This window comes from Hyaena hyaena, unplaced genomic scaffold (assembly GCF_003009895.1).
Source record: "Hyaena hyaena isolate Hyena2069 unplaced genomic scaffold, ASM300989v1 scaffold_775, whole genome shotgun sequence".
Classification (NCBI taxonomy): domain Eukaryota; kingdom Metazoa; phylum Chordata; class Mammalia; order Carnivora; family Hyaenidae; genus Hyaena; species Hyaena hyaena.
In genome coordinates, this window is record NW_024081400.1 from 725,308 (window position 1) to 748,615 (window position 23,308).

At 44.6% G+C, this 23,308-nt stretch overlaps 1 protein-coding gene across 1 annotated transcript in view; it reads left to right on the forward strand.

Moving 5' to 3' along the window:
• Positions 1-23,308, forward strand: part of ALDH1L1 (aldehyde dehydrogenase 1 family member L1) — a 90,575-nt gene that overhangs the window by 1,200 nt on the left and 66,067 nt on the right. Inside the window, exons 2-7 of the mRNA XM_039218531.1 lie at positions 16,053-16,204; positions 18,121-18,355; positions 19,217-19,382; positions 21,188-21,289; positions 22,124-22,213; positions 23,122-23,259. Of these exons, the coding sequence (XP_039074462.1) occupies positions 16,078-16,204; positions 18,121-18,355; positions 19,217-19,382; positions 21,188-21,289; positions 22,124-22,213; positions 23,122-23,259 (858 nt within the window). The 5' untranslated portion in view covers positions 16,053-16,077. The remainder of the gene's footprint in view (positions 1-16,052; positions 16,205-18,120; positions 18,356-19,216; positions 19,383-21,187; positions 21,290-22,123; positions 22,214-23,121; positions 23,260-23,308) is intronic.

Sequence of the window (23,308 nt, forward strand, 5' to 3'; positions counted from 1 at the left end):
CCCCCGCACCTGCGCAGGCCCCTCTTTGTCACCTCCCTAGATAAGGCAAGACTCCCTTAGGTGCAGATGGAGACAGAACTTAACAAGCGTTCTCAGACACCGGGTGAAAGAGTAGTGGGCTCGGCATCAGGTGACTGTTTTCTTCCCGCTCCCTCACTTCCCAGTGACCTTGGGCACGTTTCTCAACCTCTGACTCAGTTTCTTAGGCTAAAATCGTGCGGCGGATAAATACGAATAGCGCCTTCCCTGCTAAGTCGTTTCGGAATCATCTGAGTTTATGTACTTTGGCCCCAGGAGGCCCTCTGTCAATGTTGGCTGCTGCCCCTCCTCCGAGGATAACCTTCACGACAATGTTGGGAGACAATCCTGTGACACCCCTTTTGGAGACGAGAAATGAAGTCTTAGAGATGCAAGCGATTCGCTAAGGTTGAATATTGGTCTGCAGCCGCAGGTGGTCTGGGGGGTGGAGGAAGCGTGACCCCCCCAGCCCCCACCCCGGGGACCCTGGCTGTGGGGCGGACAGAGCATCCGCCCTGCCAGGGGCCCGAATGAACAGACTGGTTGCAAGAGAGGACTCAGCTCCCCCACCCCCACCCCCACCCGCACAGGGCAGCTGGTGGAATGGGATGCCCTGGGGCTGTGCCCTGCAACGTGGCTGAGCCTCCGTCCCCTCCTAGAGCTGCATTCATCTAGGGGTCCCAAGATCACAGCACAGAATAGGTGGCCCAGGGCTGGAGCGGGGTCTCATCGCCGGGCTGGGCTGAGTGCTCGGGGGGGGGGGGGCTGGGAGGCGCTGGCAACCCTGCGGTGCACCCACGCACTGCCGAGCACAAGGGAGCCCGGCGGTGCCAACCCGGGAAGGAGGCGGAGGCTTGCAGGCTGCCCCCGCCGCCAGCCCGGCCGCAGCCCAGGCGGTGCTCTGTGGTCCCTTCCCCGGCCCCACCCCCTGGCTTCCGGATCTTTCTGCTGGGGAAGAGTCGAGACTGACTGAGGCCCCTCCCAGCGCACCTGTCCCTGCCACACTCAACTTCCCAGGACTGTGACAACAGCCTTCCCTGACTGCTTCCAAAGGGATCTTTTATGTACTGCTTTCTTTCCCCACAACTGACACAGGCTCAGTATAGAAAAAGCCAGAACATTCTGGTAAGAAAAAGATTATTACGGTTAGTGAAAATACCTCAACTCCAAAAAACTCTTCTTGGTGACTTTTAACATTTCTGTGTGAATCCTGCCAGGTTTTTACACGGCAGCTACACAAGCATACACACACGCACAACACTTTAAAAAAAAATGATAGTGGTTTGTCACCTATGGGGTATTCCCACCTACAGAGTCTGGGTAGTGAAAACAGTGTGTTGCCATTTCTTTTTTATTTTATGTTATTACGTGTTATTTTATTTATTTTTTTTCTTTCATAGTTTATTGTCAGGTTGGTTTCCATATAAGACACCATGCTGATCCCAAGTGCCCTCCCCCATGACCATCACCCCCCTTCCCCTCCCCCACCCCCATCCGCCCTCAGTGTGTTCTCAGCATTCAGGAGTCTCTCATGGTTTGCCTCCCTCCCTCTCCCCGACTATTTTCCCCCTTCCCCCATGGTCTTACATCAAGTTTCTCCTGTTCCATCTGTAAGTGAAAACATATGGTGTCTATCTGTCCCTCTCTGCCTGACTTATTTCGCTCAGCATAATTGTGTTGCCATTTCTAACTGAGTGCACGGCTTACACAGTGTGAATGTATCATGATTTTACAACACTCACGCCTCTATTTGCTCCTCCAAACGGAATTTCCAAGTGAAAATGCTGAGTCTGAAGAAAAGAACCATTTCTAGGATTTGGGTGTTTATTGCCAAATTTTCCTCTAGAGGATTGGCACCGATTTGTTCTCTCATTACAGAAGCGTGCCTGATTTCCCATAACCTAGACAACAGCATATTTATATTGCTTAAGCCCCTTCCAATTTTATAGGAGAAAAAAGCCACCCAAGTCCTTTGTTTTATTATCCATGAATTATTCGATTAATTGCAATTTGAACATTTTTATTCATCTACTGGCTGTAATTTTCTTTTCTTTTGGCAAATTGCTTCAGACAATTTTCGTACAGTAAAATCTTCCTGTATGGAAAATTCATCACATGCTTTCGTTTATATTTCTTCTTTAGGGTCAAGTTTCTAAGCCCCATACTCACTGGTATTTTCTCATACTTTGATATTTTCTTCTTGTATTTGATTTTTTAAATATTTATTTTAACCCAGTTGACCTGTATTTTGAAGATGTGAACTATAGACCTAGATTTATTTATTTGTTTGTTTAAATTAGTTTTTAGAATAATTTTAAGTTTACAGAAAAATTGAGCAGAGTACAGAGTTCCTATATAGTCCCTCAGCCCCTGTCACCTCCACTGTCGATTATTAGTAATTCCTTGCATTATTCGCACTAGCCTGGTACATTTGATACAATATTCTTTTCATTTTTATTTATTTTTATTTCTTATTTTTTTAACATGTATTTATTTTTGAGAGAGAAAAAGAGAGAGACAGAGGTGAGCTGGAGAGGGGTAGAGAGAGAGGGAGGCACAGAATCCTAAGCAGGCTCCAGGCTTTGAGCTGTCAGCATAGAGCATAACTCGGGGCTCAAACCCACGGACTGTGAGATCAAGGCCTGAGCTGAAGTTGTGCACTTAACGACTGAGCCACGCAAGAGCCCCCTGATACAATAGTCTTAATTAAAGTCCAGAGCTTACATCACCCTTTGTGCTGTATATTCAGTGGGTTTTGACGTATGTACAAAGACCTGCATCTGATGTTACAGTAGATAACTGTAAAAAAAAATTCCTCTGTGTTCCACCTGTTCATCCCTCTCTCCCCTCCCCGAAACCCTTGTCAAACACTGATTTTTCCCACTGTCTTCTTAGTTTTGAGACTCTCATTATACTTAGAATAATACAGTGTGTAGCCTTTTAAGATTGGCTTCTTTCACTTAGCAATATACATTTAAATTTCCACTGTATCTGTTCATGGTTTAATGGCTCATTTCTTCTTAGCATGGAATAAAATCCCATTGTCTAGACGTACCATAGTTTATTTATCCATTCGCCTACTGAAGAACATCTTGGTTGCTTCCAAGTTTAGGTAATTATGAATAAAGGTGCTATAAACATATGTGCAGGTTTTTGTGCGGACCTAAATTGCCAACTAATCTAGGTAAATACCGTGGAATATGATTGCTGAGTTGTATGGAAAGAATGTGTTTAGTTTTGTAAGAAATTGCGAAACTATTTCCCAAAGTGACTGCCATTTTGCATTCCCACCGCAATGAATGAGAGTTTCTATTGCTCCACATCTTCACCAGCATTTTGTGTTGGCAGTGTTTTGGATTTTAGTCATTCTAATATGTTTGCAACGGTATCTCATTGTTGTTTTAATTTGCAGTCCTCGGTGATATATGACGTTGAGCATCTTTTCATATAGTCATTTCCCATCAGTAAATCTTTGCTGAGGTTATTATCTGCTTAGGTGTTTCCCCCATTTTTTTGCTTGAGTTCCTTTCTTATTGTTGATTTTTAAGAATTCTTTGTATATTTTGGATGCTAGTCCTTTATCAGATGTGTGTTTTGCAGATTTTTCTCCCTGTCTGTGGCTTGTCTTTTGCAGAGCACAAGTTTTCAATTCTCATAAGGTTCAGTTTATCACTTTTTTTCTTCCGTGGTTTTGATATATCTAAAAGGTCAGACCCAAGGCCATCTGTGCTTCCTTCTATGTTATTTTCTATGAGTTTTATAGTTTTATCTAAAGGTAGATTTTACAGTGGGGCACCTGGGTGGCTCGGTAGGTAGAGTGTCCCACTTTGGCTGAGGTCATGATCTCACAGCTGGTGAGTTTGAGCCCCGCATGGAGCACACTGCTGTCAGCGCAGAGGCGACTTCAGATCTGTCCCTCTCTTTGCCCCTTCCCCACTTGTGCTCTCTCTCTCCCAAAAATAAATAAATCTTTTTTTGAAATGTGGATTTTACCTTTAGGTCTGTGATTGCTTTTTGAGGGTTTTTTCTTTTTGTTTTTTGTGTTTTTTAAAACCTTTTTTAACATTTATTTTTGAGAGACAGAGAGAGACAGATCATGAGCAGGGGAGGAGCAGAGAGAGAGGGAGACACAGAATGTGAAGCAGGCTCCGGGCTCTGAGCTGGCTGTCAGTGCAGAGCCGGACGCGGGGCTCGAACCCACGAACTGTGAGATCATGACCGGAGCCGAAGTCAGATGCTTAACTGACTAAGCCACCCAGGCACCCCTGGTATTGCGTTTTTAATTTCAAATCCCAATTGTTTATTGCTGGCATATAAGAAGCAATTGACTTTTGCATACTAACCTTCTTTCCTGTAATCTTCTGATAATCGCTAATTAGTTCCAGAAGTTTTTTGTTGATTTTTGGAGATTTTCTACTTGGGCAATCATGTCACCTGTGAACAGACCGTTTATTTCCCCCTTTCTAATCGTATATCTTTTATCTCCTTTTCTTGTCTTACTGCCTTGCTTGAATTTCCAGCAGGGTGTTGAATAGAAGTAATGAAAAGAAACACTCTTGACTTATTCCTGATCTTAGTGGGAAAGTTTCTAGTCTCTCACTATTAAGTGTGGTGTTAGAGTGACACCTGAGTGGCTCAGTTGGTTAAGCATCTGCCTCTTGATCTCAGCTCCCAGGGTGGTAAGTTCAAGCCCCACATTGGGCTTTATGCTGGGTGTGGAACCTACTTAAAAAAATATGTGATGTTATAGGGGTTTTTTTGGTAGATGTTCTTTATCAAATTAACTTCCTCTCTATACCTAGTTTGCTGAAATGTTTTATCATGAATGGTTGTTGGATTTTGTCAAATTGTTTTTTTTTTAATTTTTAAAATTTATTTGTTGTTTAATTTATATCGAAGTTAGTTAGCATATGGTGCAACAATGATTTCAGGAGTAATTCCTTAATGTTCCTTATCCATTTAGACCATCCTTCTCCCACTACCCCTCCAGCAACCCTCTGTTTGTTCTCTATATTTAATAGTCTTTTATGTTTTGTCCCCTTCCTGTTTTTCTATTATTTTGCTTCCTTTTACTTATATTCATCTGTTTTGTATCTTAAAGTCCTCATATGAGTGAAGTCATATATTTGCCTTTCTCTGACTGACTAATTTTGCTTAGCGTAATAACTTTTAGTTCCATCCATGTAGTTGCAAACGGCAAGATTTCATTCTTTTTGATTGCCTAGTAATACCCCATTGTGTGTGTGTGTGTGTGTGTGTGTGTGTGTGTGTGTGTGTGCATGCCACATTTTCTTTATCCACTCAACCATTGATGGACATTTGGGTTCTTTTCATACTTTGGCTATTGTGGATAACACTACTATAAACATTGGGGTGATGTGCCCCTTTGAAACAGCACACCTGTATCCCTTGGATAGATACCTAGTAGTACAATTGCTGGGTCATAGGGTAGTTCTATTTTTAATTTTTTGAGGAACTTCCATACTGTTTTCCAGAGTGGCTGCACCAGTTTGCATTCCCACCAGCCGTGCAAAAATGATCATCTTTCTCTGCATTCTCGCAGAGAATGCAAACAACATCTGTTGTTGCCTGAGTTGTTAATGTTAGCCATTCTGACAGGTGGTGTCTCATTGTGGTTTTGATTTGTATTTCCCTGATGATGAGCGATGTGGAGCATTTTTTCATGTGTCTGTTAGCCATCTGGAGGTCTGCTTTTGAAAAGTGTCTATTCATGTCTTTTGCCCATTTCTTCACTGGATTATTTGTCTTTTGGGTGTTGAGTTTGATAAGTTCTTTATAGATTTTGGATACCAAGCCTTTATCCGATCTGTCATATGTGAATATCTTCTCCCATTCCATCAGTTGCCTTTTAGTTTTTCTGATTGTTTCCTTCACTGTGCAGAAACTTTTTATTTTGATGAGGCCTCAATAGTTCATTTTTTCCCTTTTGTTTCCTTTGTCTCAGGAGATGTGTCGAGTGAGAAGTTGCTGTGGCTAAGGACAAAGAGGTTTTTGCCTGCTTTCTCCTCTAGGATTTTGATGGCTTACTATCTTACATTTAGGTCTTTCATCCATTTTGAGTTTATTTTTGTGTATGGTGTGAGAAAGTGGTCCAGTTTCAATCTTCTGCACGTTGCTGTCCAGTTTTCTCAACACCATTTGCTGAATGTCTTTTTTCCATTGGATTTTCTTTCCTGCTTTGTCACAGATTAGTTGGCCATATGTTTGTAGGTCCATTTCTGGGTTCTCTATTCTGTTCCATTGATCTGAGTATCTGTTCTTGTGCCAGTACCATACTATCTTGATGATTACAGCTTTGCAATATCCTTGAAGTACGGGATTGTGATACCTCCAGCTTTGGTTTTCTTTTTCAAGATTGCTTTGGCTATTTGGGGTCTTTTCTGGTTCCATACAAACTTTAGAATTGTTTGTTCTAGGTCTGTGAAGAATGCTGGTATTATTTTGATAGGGATTGTGATTTTTTTAATTTTTAAATTAATTTTAATTTTTAAGTTAAGTTTACTGAGTTTGTTTATTCGTTGGAACTTTTGCGTGCATGTGTGTGTGTGTGTGTGTAGTCTTTAGGACTTTCTATATATAATATTGTGTCAGCTACAGATAGTAACAGTTTTACTTCTTTCTTTCCAATTTAGATGGCCTTTATTTAATTTTCTTTCCTAACTGCTGCAGCTAGGAAATTAGGAAATACTATGGTGAATAAAAGTCGTAAGAGTGGACATCTTGTCTTGTTTCTGATATTAGAGGAAAAGCTTTCAGCTTTTCATTAATGAATATGATGTTAGCTTGGGATTGTCGTATGTGACCTTTATTATGTTGAGGTATGTTCCTTCTATACCCATTTTATTGAGAGGTTTTATCATAAGTGGATATTGAATTTTTCTCCCTCTGTTGATGATTATATACTTTTTATCCGTTAACATGCTGTATCATGTTGATTGACTTGCAGATTTGGAACTCTTTTTACATCTCTGGAATAAATCCCAGTAGGTCATGGCATATGACCTTTTTAATATACTGTTGAATTCAGTTTGCTAATATTTTTTGAGGATTTCTGTATCTATGTTCATCAAGGTTATTTGCCTGTAATGTTATTTTCTTGTGTTATTCTTGTCTGGTTTTGGTACCAAGGTAATGCTAGCCTTGTAAAATGAGTTTGGAACTATTCTCTGCCCTTCTATTTCTGGAAGAATTTGAGAAGGAATGGTATTAATTCTTCTTTAAATATTGGGTGGAATGCACCAGTGAAGACATCAGGTTCTGCAGTTTGGTTTTTGGGAGGCTTTTAATTACTGATTTACTCGTCTTACTGGTAATTGGCCTGTTCAGATATTCTTTTTCTTCATGATCCAGTATTGTAGGTTGTATGTTTCTAGGAATTTACCATTTCTTCTAGGTTGTCAAGTTTATTGGTGTATAATTGTTCATAAAAACCTTTTATGATCTTTTATAATTCTGTGGTACCAGTTGTAATGTCTCTTCTTTGATTTCTGATTCTGTTTCTTTGAGCCTTCTTTCCTATTTCTTGGTGAGTCTAGGGAAAGGTTTGTCAAATATGTTTAGTTTCATTGATCTTTCTATTGTCTTTTAAATTTCTATTTAATTTACTTCTGCTTTGATTTGTTATTTCCTTTCCTTTTTTTCTTTCCACATTTCCTTTCTTTCTTTCTACTAACTTCAGGCTTTGTTCTTTTTCTAGTCCCTTGAGGTGTAATGTTACATTGTTTATTTGAGAGTTTTTTTCATGTAGGATTTTATTACTATGAATTTCTTTCTTAGAATTGGTTTTGCTCTATCCCACATATTCATTGCGTGCTGTATTTCCATTTTCATCTCAAGATATTTTTTATTTATGTTTTGATTTCTTCTTTAAGTCATTGGTAAGTGAGTAGTATGTGGTTTAATTTCCACATATTTGGGAATTTTCCAGTCTTCTTTTTGTGACATAGGCTAAAGAAGAAAAAAATTTAAAACAATAAGACAAAAGAAGTCCTTAACTTACAACGGAAGACCCATAGGGCTAGCTGAAGATTTTTCAGCAGAAACTTGGGAGTGGGGGCACCTAGGTGGCTCAGTTGGTTAAGTATCCAACTTTGGCTCAGGTCATGATTTCACCATTCGTGAGCTCAAGCCCCACATCAGGCTCTCTGCTGACAGCTCGGAGCATGGAACCTGGTTCCAATTCTGTGTCTTCTTCCCTTTCTGTTCCTTCCCTGCTCTCTCTCTCAAAAATAAACAGAAACTTGGCAGGCCAGAAAGAGTGGCATGATATATTCAACATGCTAAATAGCATAAATCTTCAGCCAAGAATACTCTACCCAGGGGCACTTGGGTGGCTCGGTCGGTTAAGCGTCCGACTTCAGCTCAGGTCATGAGCTCACAGTTCGTGGGTTCGAGCCCCACGGTGGGCTCTGTGCTGACAGCCAGCTCAGAGCCTGGAGCCTGTTTCAGATTCTGTATCTCCCTCTCTCTCTGACCCCCCCCCCCACTCACTCGCTCTCTCTCTTTCTCTCCTTCTCTCGAAATATATAAAACACTGAAAAATTTTAAAAAAAGAATACTCGATCCAACAAGGTTATCATTCAGAATAAAAAGAGATAAAGAGTTTTGAAGACTAAAAAAACTAAAGGAGTTCATGTCTACCATAACAACCTATAAGAAATATTAAAGGAGAGTCTTTGAGTGGAAAGGAGAGGCCAAAAGTGACAAAGACAAGAAAGGATAAGAAAATCCCCAGAAACCATGATAACACAAGGAATAAAATGTTTGTAAATTCATATCTATCAATAATAACATTGAATGTAAATGGACTAAACACTCCAATAAAAAGACATAGGGTGTCAGAATGGATAAGAAAAAAAGCAAGACTCATCTAAATGCTGCCTATAAGAAACTATTTTAGATGTAAAGTCACCTGCAGATTGAAAATTGAAAGTGAAGGAATGGAGAAACATTTACCATGCAAATGGGTGTCAAAAGAAAGCCAAAGTAGCCATACTCATATCAGACAAACTAGATTTTATTTTATTTTATTTTCTGAAATGTTTGACAGCTTTTACGGAAAATGTTTTCATTGTAAATATAACAAACTAGATTTTAAACCAAAGACTGTAACAAGATATGGAGAAGAGCACTATGTCAAAATAGAGGACAATCCAACAAGAAAATCTAAGGATTGTAAATATTTATACATGCATTATAGGAACACCCAAATATATAAGATAATTAATAGCAAGCATAAAGGAACTAACTGATAATACAACAATAGTATTGGACATTAAAACCCTACTTATATCAATAGACAGATCATCTAAACAGAAAAGCAACAGGGAAACACTGGTTTTGAATGAGATACTAGATCAAATGGATTTAACAGATATATTCAAACATTCCATCTTAAAACAGCAAAATACACATTCTTTTCAAGTGCACATGGGACATTCTCCAGAATAGAGCACATGCTGAGTCACAAATCAGTCCTCAACAAATAAAAAAGACAGAAATCATACCATGCATCCTTTCTGACCAAATGCTATAAAACTGGAAGTCAACCACAAAAAAAAATTTTGGAAAGGCCACAGATACATGAATGCTAAAGAATGGATGGGTTAAAGAGGAATTCAAAGAAGAAATTAAAATATATATATATAAGAGAGAAGTTATAACCAACAGCACAGAAATAGAAACAATTATAAGAGAATATTATGAAAAACTATATGCCAACAAATTGGAAACCTAGAAAAAAAGGCTAAGTTCCTAGAAATTTAAACTACCAAAATTGAAACATGAAGAAACAGAAAACTTGAACAGACTGATAACCAGCAATGAAGTTAAATCAGTAATAAAAAAACAAAAAACCTCCCACCAAACTAAAGTCCAGGGCCAAATGGCTTCATAGGTGAACTATACTAAATATTTAAATAAAAACTTTACCAAATGTTCTTCTCAAACTATTCCAAAAAATAGCAAGGAAGGAAAACTTCCAAACTCCTTCTCTGAGGCCAGCATTACCCAGATACCAAAATCAGATAAAGACTCCACTAAAAAAACAAAAAAAACACTACAGGCCAATATCCCTGATGAACATGGATGCAAACCTTCTCAGCAAAATACTGGCGAATCAAATCCACAAATACATTAAAATCATTCACCACAATCAAGTGGGATTTATTCTTGTGTTGCCAAGGTGGTTCAATATTTGCAAATCAATCAACACGATACATGACAGTAATAAAAGAAAAGATAAAAACCATATGATCACTTCAATACAGGCAGAAAAAGCATTTGACAAAGTACAACATCCATTCTTGATAAAAACCATCAGCAAAGTAGGGATAGAAGAAATGTGTCTCAACATCATAAGAGTCATATACAAAAAGCCCACAACTAATATCATCCTCAATGTGGAAAAACTGAGAACTTTTCCTTTAAGAAGAAAGACATGTACCCTCTCACTATCGTTATTTAGAAGTCCTAGCCACAGCAGTAATACATCAAAAAGAGACAAAAGGCATCCAAATTAACAAGGAAGAAGTCACACTTTCACTATTTCCATACAACATGATAGAAAACCTGAAACATCCCACCAAAAAGTTGCTAGAACTAATTCACAAAATTCAGTAAAGTGGCAGGATACAAAATCCACATACAGAAATCTGTTGCATTTCTTATATCAGTTCAGGAATCCCCATTTACAATTGCACCCCCCAAAAATAAGATATTTAGGAATAAATCTAACCAAAGAAGTAAAAGCTCTGTCTTCTGAAAGCCATAAAACACTGACAGAAGAAATTGAAGATGACATGAAGAAATGGAAAGATATTGGGGCACCTGGATGGCTCATGCAGTTAAGCGTCTGACTTTGGCTCAGGTCATGATCTCACAATTAGTGGGTTCAAGCCCCATGTCAGGCTCTGTGTTGATAACTCAGAGCCTGGGGCCTGCTTCAGATTCTGTGTGTCCCTCTTTCTCTGTCCCTCCCCCACTTGTGTTCTGTCTCTCTTTCAAAAATAAATAAACATTAAAAAACTTTAGAAATGGAAAGACATTCCATGCTCATGAATTGGAAGAAAGAATATTGTTAAAATATCTATACTCCCCAAAGCAATCTACACATTTAATGCAACCTTTATCAAAATACCATCAGTATTTTTCATGGAGATAGAACAAACAATTCAAAAATTTGTATAGACAACAAAAGACCCCAAATAGCTAAAGCAGCCTTGAAGAAGAGGGGAAAGCTGGAGGCATCATAATTCCAGGCTTCAACTTATATTACAAAGTTGTAGTGATCAAGACAGTATGGGGCTGGTACAAAAATAGACACATAGATCAATGGAACAGAGTAGAAAACTCAAAGGGATATGTACACCATGATGTTTATAGCAGCATTATCAACAATAGCCAAATTATGAAAGCTGCCCGAATGTCCATTGACTGATGAATGGTTAAAGAAGATGTGGTATATATCTGTGCGTACACAGACAGACACACACACACACACACACACACACACACACACACACACACTGGAATATTACTCAGCCATAAAATAGAATGGAATTTTGCCACTTGCAATGACCTGCTTAGAGCTAGAGAGTATTATGCTAAGTGAAATAGGTCAGTACCATTTGATTTCACTCATATGTAAAATTTAAGAAACAAACCAAATGAACATAAGAGAAGAAAAAGAGAGGCAAACCAACAGACTCTTAACTATGTAGAACAGTGATGGTTACCAGAAAGACAGTGGTTGGCGAGATGTGTGAAATAGGTGATGGGGATTAGAGGGCACGCTTGTGGTGATGAGCACTGGGTGTTGTATGGAAGTGCTTTTATGTTGTATGATAACTAACTGGAATTTATTTGTTTATTTATTTATTGGGAGAGTGAGAGAGAGGGTGCAAGTGAGGAGGGGCAGAGAGAGAAAGAGAGACAGAGAGAGAGGCGGGACTCACCTAAAGTGGGGGCTCATGTTTTACCCAAAGTGGGGCTTGTGTTCACCCAAAGCAGGGCTTGTGCTCGCCCAAAGTGGGGCTTGAGCTCATTTTTAGTGACTTATGAACTGTGTGATCATGACCTGAACCAAAGTCAGATGCTTAATGACTGAGCTACCCTGGCACCCAGGAACCAGACTTTAATTAAACACTTAAAAATTTTTTTAAATATTTTATTTATTTCTGAGAGAGAGAGAGAGAGGGAAAGAGAGAGAGAGAGAGAGACTGTGATCAGGGGAGGGTCCGAGAGAGAGGGAGATACAGAATCTGAAGCAGGCTCCAGGCTCTGAGCTGTCAGCACAGAGCCCAATGTGGGACTTGAACCCACAAACCGTGAGCTCACGACCTGAGCCGAAGTCGGACCGCTTACCCGAATGAGCCACCCAGGCGCCCCAATAAAAACTTTTTAAAATGTAGGAAATATCTAGAAATCAGTTTAAAGTGAAAATCTTGTAAATGAAAATTATAAAAACATTATTGAAAGGAACTAGACAAGACCTAAGCACACTGTGTTCATGGATAGGGAGCTTTAATGTGCCGACAGTACTACCCAAAGTGATCTACATATTTGACATAATCCATATCCAAATTTCAAGAGTCCCTTATGCAGAAATAGAAAAACCGATCCTAAAACTGTAATTGCAAGAGGCCCTAAAGAGTCAAAACAATCTTAAAATAGAATACCTTTGGAGAACTCATTTTCTGATTTTGAAATTTACTACAAAACTACAGTGATCAAAAGAGCGTGATGCTGGCAATAAAGACAGAAATGTAGATCAAGGGATAGAATTGGGAGTCCAGAAATATGTCTGGCCAGTTGGTTTTTAACAAATCCACTAAATGGGATAAGATTAGTGTCTTCAATAAATACTGCTGGGACAACTGAATTTCCACATGAAAAAGAATGAAGTGAGACCCCAAAATAAAACACGTACAGAAACTAACTTAAAATTGGTTACCTAAATGTAACAGCTCAAACCATAAATCTCTTACAAGAAAAGACAGGTGTAAATTTTCATGATGTTGTATTTGGCTTTGGAATTTTAGATCGATATCAAAAACAGCAAAAGAGAGATAGATTAGATTTGATCAAAACTAAAGCCTGTGCAGCAAAGGACACTAAAAAGTGCAAAAGTGTAAAGATTATTTTCAGAATGGGAGAGAATACTTCCAAATTATATATGTAATAGGGCATTAATTTTCAAAATGTATACAGAATTCTTACAACCTGACAACAAAAAGACAACCCAATTGTATAATGTACCTAGTAGTGGAATTGCTGAGGAGTATAATTTTATATTTAGATTTTTCAGGACCTCCAATCTTTGCCACAATGATGGCAGCAATGTATAATAGTCCTAATTTTCCACATCTCTTTCAACACTTGTTTTCCTTTACTAAAAAAAATTATAGATGACCCAAAAGTAGATGTGAAGTGGTATTTCATCATAGTATTGACTGGCATTTCCTATTGACTTATATGGTTGAATATCTTTTTATGTGTTTATTGACCATTTGTATATCTTCATTGGAGAAATGTCCATTCAAGTCTTTTCTCCATTTTATTTATTTATTTATTTATTTATTTATTTATTTATTTATAAGTTTTTAAATGTTTGTTTATTTTTGAGAGAGAGACAGAGTGCGAGCAGGGCAGGAGCAGAGAGAGGGAGACACAGAATCTGACACAGGCTCTGAGCTGTCAGCACAGAGCCCGATGTGGGCCTTGAACCCACTAACTGCGAGATCATGTTAAATGATCTGAGCTGAAGTTAAATGCTTAACCGACTGAGCCACCGAGGACCCCTCTCCATTTTTAATTATTTCATGAAACAGGATTTCAAACAGATAATTGTGTGCCAATGTTCAATGGAGAGTTATTCACTGTAGCCAAAGTAGAGAAACAGCCCAGTGCGCCTCAGCAGATGATTGGATGTGTGCAGACAAGCATGCACGCGCACACACACAGATAAAATTCCTTCAAAGAAAGGAATACAATTCTGACCCATGCTACAATATGCTTAAACCTTGAAGACATTATGCTAAGTGGAATAAGCCAGATACAAAAGGACAAATACTGTATGATTTCACTTGTATGTGATGCCATGTATAGACAAATTTATAGAGACAGAAAGTAGATTAAAGGCTAACAGGGCTACTGGTGGGGGGGGGGGGATGGAAAGTTACTGCTTAATGAACATAGAGTTTGGGGTGCTGAAATAGTTTGCTACTCACACGATACTGTGAGTGTAAAATGTTTCTGAACTACACATCTAGAAATTCTTAAAATGGCAAGTTCTATATTACATATTTTTTTTACCATTATTACAAAACGTTTTAACCTACAATAGACACAAAGACAGACAAACAGACAATGGAACAGAAAACAGGCCCAGAGATAGATGTATTCATATATGATACTGGAAAAATATCTCTGGACTTCCACTTCATGCTATCCGCAAGAGTCAATTCTAGAAGGAATTGCCTTTTAAGAGTGGGTTTTTTTCATTGGGTAATATGCATTTAAGCTTCCTCTATGTCTTTTCATGCCTTGATGGCGTATTTCTTTTCAGTCCCATTGTCTGAATGTCCCACAGTTTATCAATCCACTCACCTACTGGAAGACACCTTGGTTGCTTCCAAGTTTTGGTAATCATGAATAAAGTCATCATACATACCGTGTGCAGGTTTTTGTGTATGTGTAAGTTTACAACTTCTTTTGTAAAGACCAGAGAGTGCTAGTTAGAGCCTATGGTAACAATAAGTTTAGTTTGGTGAGAAACTGCCAAAATGTCGTCCACGGTGACCGTGTCATTTTGCATTCCATCACTAATGTGTGAGAGTTCATCCGTTTTTTTCTTCACAAATCGTGCCTTTAATGTAGTATCTAAGATTCACGGCGTGCCCAAGCTCTTGAAATTTTCTCCTGTGTTACCTTCTAGGAGTCATAATTTTGCATTTCACATTCAGGTCTGTGATGTATTTTGAGTTAATATATGAAAAGGGTGTAAGGTCTGTGCCTCGATTCACGGTTTTGCATGTGGATATGCAGTTCTGCCAGCAACATTTGTTGAAAAGCTGTCTTTCCTCCACTGAATAGACTTTGCCCCTTTGTCAAACAATAAAGATCTTATTTTATTTTATTAAAAATTTTCTTAACGTTTTTATTATTGAGAGACAGAAACAGAGCATGAGCACGGGAGGAGACACAGAATCTGAAGGAGGCTCCAGGCTCTAAGGTGTCAGCACAAAGCCCAACATGGGGCTGGAACTCACAAACTGTGAGATCGTGACCTGAGCCAAAGTTGGACGCTCAGCCAACTGAGCCACTCAGGCGCCCCACGAAAGATTTTAGAAGACAGAGAGAACTTCATGACCTGGCAGTAGGCAACAATTTCTTAAATAGGATACAAACCCGCTAACCATAAAGGGGAATTTTGATAAAGTGTACTATGTGATGTTTAAGAACCTTTGTTCAGGAGCTCTGGGGGGCTCAGTCGGTTAAGCGTCTGACTTCAGCTCAGGTCATGATCTTACAGTTTGTGGGTTCGAGCCCCACGTCTGGCTCTGTGCTGACAGCTCAGAACCTGGAGCCTGCTTCTGATTCTGTCTCCCTCTCTCTCCTCCCCGCCCCTGCTCACTCTCTCACTCTCAAAAAAAAAAAAAAAAAAAAAAAGAATAAACATTTAAACAATTTAAAAAATATATCTCAGAGGACTTAACTCTCAGTGTTCCATGCCAACTTGGGAAGTTTCAAGAAGAATCTCTAATTCGTCAGTCTCCACGCAACTCACCCACCGAGGCATCTAAAATCCCTCCGTTAGCAGAACTTTCTCCTCTGATGCCTTTCACAGTAGCGGCTCCCTGCAGAGCCCTGATACCCAGGGAGCCCAGAGGTAACCCCAAGTGGTTGAGGAGGGCAGGGTGGCCAAGGCGCGATGCAACTGCCCACTTGGACTAGGGTTGGCTCTCCGAGGCCAGTGAGCCCTGTCTAATGCTGCAGTCTGACTCCATCCCCAGATCCTGCTGACCCGTCCCTGCTGCCATGAAGATCGCAGTGATTGGGCAGAGCCTGTTCGGCCAGGAAGTTTACCGTCAGCTGAGGAAGGAGGGCCATGAGATTGTGGGCGTGTTCACTGTTCCAGACAAGGATGGGAAGGCAGATCCCCTGGGTGAGTGGCTGGCCCTGGAGCAGGGCAAGGGGTGCCCAGGCAGGCAGGTAGCAGTGGGTGGTGGGTGGGAGCAGAAGGCTGCAGGGTCTTGTGTTATTTGTGGGCATACCTGGCTGCAGGCAGCTGTACACGGTCCACCTTGAATCCTGCTCAGGCACCAACTGGCTGCTAGGATTTTCTGGAACAAAGTAGAGACCCCTTCCCCACCTGACCCCAGCACTAGGCTCTGAAAGGGCTGCCGGGTATGAGACACCGCAGGTCAGTGTTCTCAAATATGAATGTGCACTGTATCCCCATCCCTGGGAGTGCCTGTTGTGCCCAGTGCTGAGCCCTGCCCTGGGGGTTTCTACTTAGAGAGATAGCCGGGGTCTGAGAATCTGCGTTTCTAACAAGTTCCCAGGTGACACTGAGCCTGTGGCTCTTGGAGGAGCACAGGCTGAGAATCACTAGCCTTTGGGCTGGGAACATCCGCAGCACAGCAGAATTCTGGGGGGCCTCAGCTCAGATGAAAAGACCCTCCAGGGACATTCACAAGTCCTCAGGCCAGATGCATGCAGAATATAAAGTGTGGCTTAAAAACGGAAGGCTAGATTGGGAAAGGAGCCTTGTGGAGCTGGCCAGGCACAGGGACTGGCCTATCCTAGGAATACTCTGTCTAGACTGAAAAGCACAGGCTGACCCCTGGACCCAGCTCCAGCACCATCCTGGCGCTGCCAGTGCTCAGTCTTTGACTTGATCCCAGTGTGACCTGTGATACAGCCTCAGCTCACCACCAACGGAGCCCTGGCACCAGCCACTAAGTGACCGTTGATACCAGTCTCTGAGCCTGGACGCAGTTGGAGCCTGGGTGGGGCTGCTACTCGACCCTGACCTTGGATGTCTTGCAGAAGTGTTCCTTTGATCATAGTGTGGACAGAAGGCTCCAGTGGCTCACTTTGATCCCACCTTCCTTCAGCAACCCCAAACGCAGGGCAGAGGCAGAGGGGGCTAGAGAGTGGGTCACGTCCAGTTGGGGACCAGTTATGATGCTGGGTGTTCTCACAGAGAACCCAGGATGGCGATGTGTTCATTACGTGCTGAAGGCGGGCAGGCGAAAGAGAACACCAAGCTAGCAGGGCAGTGGATGCAGGTGGCAGCCGCCGCCTCTCAGGCTGGGGAAGTAGAGGGACGCTGTCTCTCCTAAATCTCAGCAGCTTGGGGCTGGAATTCAGACCCCTGAGGTGCTCCTAGGTGCTGGTGGGAGCGGGGGTGCTTGCAAGCTGAGACCCAGACCTCAGAGGGCAGACATGGTGGGAGGAAGGTGTACATTGGAGTTAATTCTGCAGATGTTGGGAAAACAGCAAACTAATCCAGCTGCTCCTCTGGGAAGGCGCTGCTGCCGCTGAAGTTAAGAAGCGAGGTGGCAGAGCTGGGTGGGGCTCTCAGGACAAAAACCCGAGGGAAAGGGGCAAACCCTACCTCTCTCCCTTTCCCCTTCTCCTCAGCCTTGTACTGTCCCTCCCTCACCCCTTATTGGCAGCAGCTGACGAAGCAGGGACACAATTAGTAGGACCCCGGCTGCCATCCCGCAAAGTGGTAGAATGGCAGAGGACAGTAGCTTGGGGACAGCATGGTGAGCCTGCGGGAGGGGTGAGGAGAAGGGCTCGGCCTCCAGGGGTCAGACAGGAGTCTGGGAGAGCGGGGAGCTCACGTGCCTTGGTGGTCGGCAGAAGTCAATCCAGGCAGAGCAGCCGCTTGCCCGTGGCCAGTGCTGTCCCCTCGGTCTGTTCCCTCCGTGCTGACCAGGGAGCCCCGCTGGGCAGTGGGGACGGACAGGCTGGGAAAGAAGATGCAGGAGTCACTTTGCTGGGAAGGCAGTGGCGGCTGTGGGTGGATGGGTGCGGGGAGGAGCCGGCTTCTCACCTGCTGTCTCACAGGCCTGGAGGCCGAGAAGGATGGAGTGCCAGTGTTCAAGTTCCCCCGCTGGCGGGTGAAAGGACAGGCTCTGCCCGATGTGGTGGCGAAATACCAAGCTTTGGGTGCCGAGCTCAACGTCCTGCCCTTCTGCAGCCAGTTCATCCCCATGGAGGTCATCAGTGCCCCCCGCCACGGCTCCATCATCTACCACCCAAGTCTGCTCCCCCGGCACCGAGGGGCCTCGGCCATCAACTGGTGAGACAAGGCGAAAACACCCCCATCTGCCAGGAAGTCATCCTCCCCTAGCCCACAGCTCTGCTCCGGGGCCGCAGAACCGGCCGGCATCATGCAGGGGCCCGCCCTGTGCTGCCAGATGGCATCCACAACGGCCGGCTGGTGAGGGGTTCTCAGTAGCACCAACAGTGCCAGAGAGGCTCGGGGGCAGACCTGGCTAAGTGCTCTGGGCTCCCACAGTAAACCGTGAAGTATGCACATCAGTGGCCCCATCCTGCAGGCAGGGTCAGCGGCACAGATGGGGTTAAGGGACCTGCGCACGGGTTCCAACCCAGGCAGTGTGGCCAGAGGCCTGCTTGAACCCACACCCACTGCCAGCATCCTACTTGGAAAGGGATAGAGGTGGAGTAAAGGGTCGCCTGAACAAGATGGTTTGACGTGTAAGTGCTAAGGAGACAAACGGAACGATGTGACTGAGGGCGCAGTTTACCGGGTGATCAGCAAGGGGGGGGGCATCTGAGCTGGGAAGATGGTGGGTTTGTAGCCAGACTGAGATTCAGGCTCTCTGACCTCTGGTTACATCTCTTCACTTCTCGGGCCTCAGTTTCCTTATCTGTAAAAGGGACACCCAATGCCTGTGGCCCCTGTTGGGGTATTATGTGACATCAAGCATATAGGGCTTTTACCACAACACCTAGCGTGGGGTTGGTGTCAGTAAATACCTTCTCCTCCCAGCTCTTGCCAGAGCAGGTATCAATCTTCCCGGGCCCAAGGCCAGGAGGGGTTGTTGAAGGGTGACAGGGGCCACAGCGGCTGCCCCTGGCTTGTCCTTCTCCCTGGTCCTTCCTCCTGGACTCAGGCTGTCACACGTGTGCTCCCTAGGACCCTCATTCATGGAGACAAGAAAGGGGGCTTTACCATCTTCTGGGCAGATGACGGACTGGACACTGGGGACCTTCTTCTCCAGAAGGAGTGTGAGATCCTCCCGGATGACACCGTGAGCACCCTGTACAACCGCTTCCTCTTCCCTGAAGGCATCAAAGGGATGGTAAGGGCTGGCAGGTGGCCAGGCCACACGTGGGCCCCCCTATCCTGGTATCCTTTCTAGACCCACCCTGTTCCCCCCTCCGCCCCACCCCAGGCTCTTCCCCTCAGTTCCAGGATTCTGGAAGGAGAGAGCTCTCAAAGAGGCAGGATGAAGACATGCAATGTATTGTTGTTAGGCAAGACGCTTGCTCACAACTGATAGAACCCAGTTAAAAAAGCTGTATCCACAGAGGGAACATTTTCGGCCCATTTACTGTAGAAGACTCAAGACAGGGATGACGTTAAGCATGACTGAGTTGAGAGGTAGAAGCCATGTCTTAGGATTCTGTATCTCTGTTTTCCTACGGATATTGCTTCTCTCTCTTTGATGAGCTTCATCGTCAGATGGGCTGCCCTCACATGAGAGGAAAGATAGGCACTGGTGGCTCAAGGCTTTTACCTCTGGATTCCAAAAGGACAAAAACCCTTTTTCTCACAGAATTCATGAGTGCAACATAAGAGAAGCCCAACTGTAGTCATACGGGCTAAGTTGTCTGCAGGAGAGAAGGTTCTGTTATCAGAGCAAGACAGAAGACAAGAGTGACTGATGGCAGACACAGTCGTGGTGGGCACAGCAGGTAGACCCCATGGGACCTGACCCCTTAGGGACTGATGTGTCTGTGGAGCTGCGGGCGGCGGAGCCGGGCCAGCCGGGGTTGGCCAAGAGGCAGACATGTGTGAACTTCTGGTTGGTTCCAGAAGCAGACAGGAGTCAGAGAGGAGGCCGTCTCCGAGAGGAGAACATTCCCTGTTTGCAAGTAGCGATACACAGAGCAGTGACGTGAGTGTGCTCACTGCAGCCTGGATGTCAGCCAACGTTTATTTTTCATGTATGTCAAACAAGAGGACTCTTGTATTCTCTCCCGTGGACCCCTCTGCTTACAAAAATAGTGAGCAAAGTAGACTTGCTGGAGATTTGATATGAGAGATGGAGAAGGGGCTTATCTGGGACATCCCACAGGAAACAACTTTAGTTGTTTAGAGCTGAGTTCTTTAGAGCTGTGCCGTCCAATATGATAGCTGCTAGTCACATGCGGTTATTAAATTAAATTGAATTCTAGTTAAAAACTGAGGTCCTCTGTCCCAATAGCTACCTTTCAGTCCCCAGTGCAGGCGCAACACTGGCTGATGGCCACTGTATTGGACAGTTCTGATATAGAATATGTCCCTCATGCCGAACGTTCTTCCGGGCAGTCCTGCTTTAGATGTTTCTGACATTCTCATCGGTTCTTGGTTTGGGTATCTCTGGGGTTCCCCGCAGGACCTCCTCAGGACGGGCCCAGGCTCCTTGTCTCTCCTGCTCACTTCCCTGATTCCTTCTTCCACAGTCTTTTCTTTTCCTTAACAGAAGAACTGCTTCCTGCTTCATCTCAGACCTCCAAACACATCTTGGAGCTCAGGGTCCGTTCCCCTTAAAAGACAGGGAAGGTTTTAGATGAAAACATGGGAATTTGTGTTTCTATATAGGGCTTTGTAGTTTCTATAATCTAAGTTCTCAGAAGTTATAAGATCTTCTGTGGATTCTTCTAAAACCCTGTTTGGTAGAGACGGCAGGGTTTTGTAATCATCCTTCAGATTGGAATTAGATTCAGACTAACTGTACCCATTCCTAGGAGGGATATTCCTTGGGTGCTCATTGTGTACCTGGCATGGAGCCAGGCAAGTCCGGCCAGTGTGGGGCTGAGTCCAGGCTCATAGTTAACCCAGGGCCTGGGAGTGAGGGAGGGAATGTAATGCTGGCAATGCCAACTGGCCTGACCTCCCCAGGTGCAGGCTGTGAGGCTGATCGCCAAAGGCAATGCTCCCAGACTCCCCCAGCCAGAGGAAGGAGCCACCTATGAGGGCATTCAGAAGAAGGAAACAGCCAAGGTGAGTGCAGAGCCCTGCACGCCCCAAAGCCTGTCCGTGCATGGTTGGGGTACAGAGAGTGTCCCAAGGAAGCTGGGATTTAGGCTGACTGGCCAAGCTATAGTTGTTTAAGGCCTGAAGGGGGAGCAGCCCATGCAGGAGAAGCATGAGCAAAGCTCATGTGGCACCTGGACAGGCAGACAGCAAGGTCCGTTCTGGGTTCTTCTCTGTTCCCCTTTAGGAAGAATGGACTGGCAGCGTCTCCAGAGAGAAGAGCTGAAGTGGGGCGGTGTGTAAAACATCAGTCATAGTGCCGGCAGTCTCTAAGATGAGGTCTGAGACGTAATTCAGTTTCTCAGATCTATTGCAGCTTTGGGCGTAGGGGGGCCTTTAGGCTGTACCTCTGCCCAGGGCTTATGGGGTACATAGGGGTCTATGTGAGCCCTGCAAGTGAGGAAAAGCTGTCGGGGTGGGGGGGTGTCTGTGTGATGGCCCTGCACTCTGCTGGGGAGTCTGTGTCAGGCCTTGGCCACCTTCCCAGAGTGTTATCTTCTCCAACCATCCTCCGAAAGTTGACACAACCAGTGAAAGACTGGGATCAGAGAGCATCCAGAGCTGGGGTACCAGGGAGAGGCCCATCCCAGCTCAGGGACTCAGACCAGTGCCCAACAGGAAGCCAGATTCCCCAGGGCTCCACTCAGTCAGAGTTCATCAGGGCACAGGAGCGGTGGGGAGTGTTGTAGAGTGGCGGGGAGGAAGAGGGTGGTGGGGAAGGGAAGGAGAGAACAGACATGTTGTCTGGATAGCCAAGGAGTGGGGAAGAGACCGGCTGAGCACACTTGTCCTGCCCAACAGATCAACTGGGACCAGCCAGCAGAGGCAATTCATAACTGGATCCGAGGGAACGACAAGGTGCCGGGCGCCTGGACAGAGGCCTGTGGGCAGGTGTGTTCGTACTTGGCTGGGATTGGGCTGGATGCACCCATGCGCCCTGCTGGCTATCAAAATATGTCTGAACTGGCTGGCAAAAAGCCACTTTCCTGACCCCCGACCCCACTCAAGTGCCCCCAGTCATCTCAGCCCCTCCCCTAGGACCACGAGACCTGTCCACATCTGGTGGCTGGAGAAGAAAGTTCCAGCACAGCTAAAGGCCTCTGGACCCCTGCAACAACTCTGGGTTCAAGCTGTGTTGGTTGAAAAATATTTTGACTCCCACTCATGGGCTTGGAGCGATCCCAAGTCCAGCTCTGACTCTGACTCGGCCCCAGGGGGGCGGGGCCGCACGCTCAGGCTGGGGCCTGGGCGGCGGGCAGTCCGGGTGCTGCAGATGGTGAGCCCTGGGGCTCACAGGCTCTCGAGAGGTATTGAGATTTGGCAGGATTGTCAATGGGAACCTCAATCAGGTTACCATGGAGGGCAGTCCTGTCCTCCACAAAGCCTCAGAGTGTCCAAACCCCTGACTGCTGACCAACGCCTAGACTCCATCCATGAGTCCCTCTGCTGCCTCCATCCCCACGAGAGTCTTTGCAAAGTGACCAGTGCCTGGTGGCATCCCCAGGGCACTCTGTGAGGCCTTGAGCAGACTTTCTAGTATCTGTCCGCCTGAGGTCTGAGGCCAGGGGCCAACGCATAGGTTCTTAGGGGCACGCGGGCCCTGAGGGCTCCCTGAGGACTCGGAGGCTCTTACAGGTCTAGTTCGTGCCCCTGGAGGCAGGGTCCTAGGGGTTGCAGTTCTTGTGTCGTGGCTGCCCAGCCCCCTTTCATCCCTTTAGTGCCCTGTTCAACACTGCCTGGGCTGCCAGCGGTGGGCGCCTCTTTCATGTACCACCTTCTGGTTTTCCTGCCCCCCACAGAAGCTGACGTTCTTCAACTCAACGCTGAACACTGTGAGCCTGGTGCCTGAGGGGGAAGCTCTGCCCATCCCAGGAGCCCATCGGCCGGGGACAGTCACCAAGGCGGGACTCATCCTTTTCGGGAATGACGACAAAATGGTAGTGGAGGTGCTGCGGGTCGCATGTCTTTACTGTAGGCTCCAGGCTA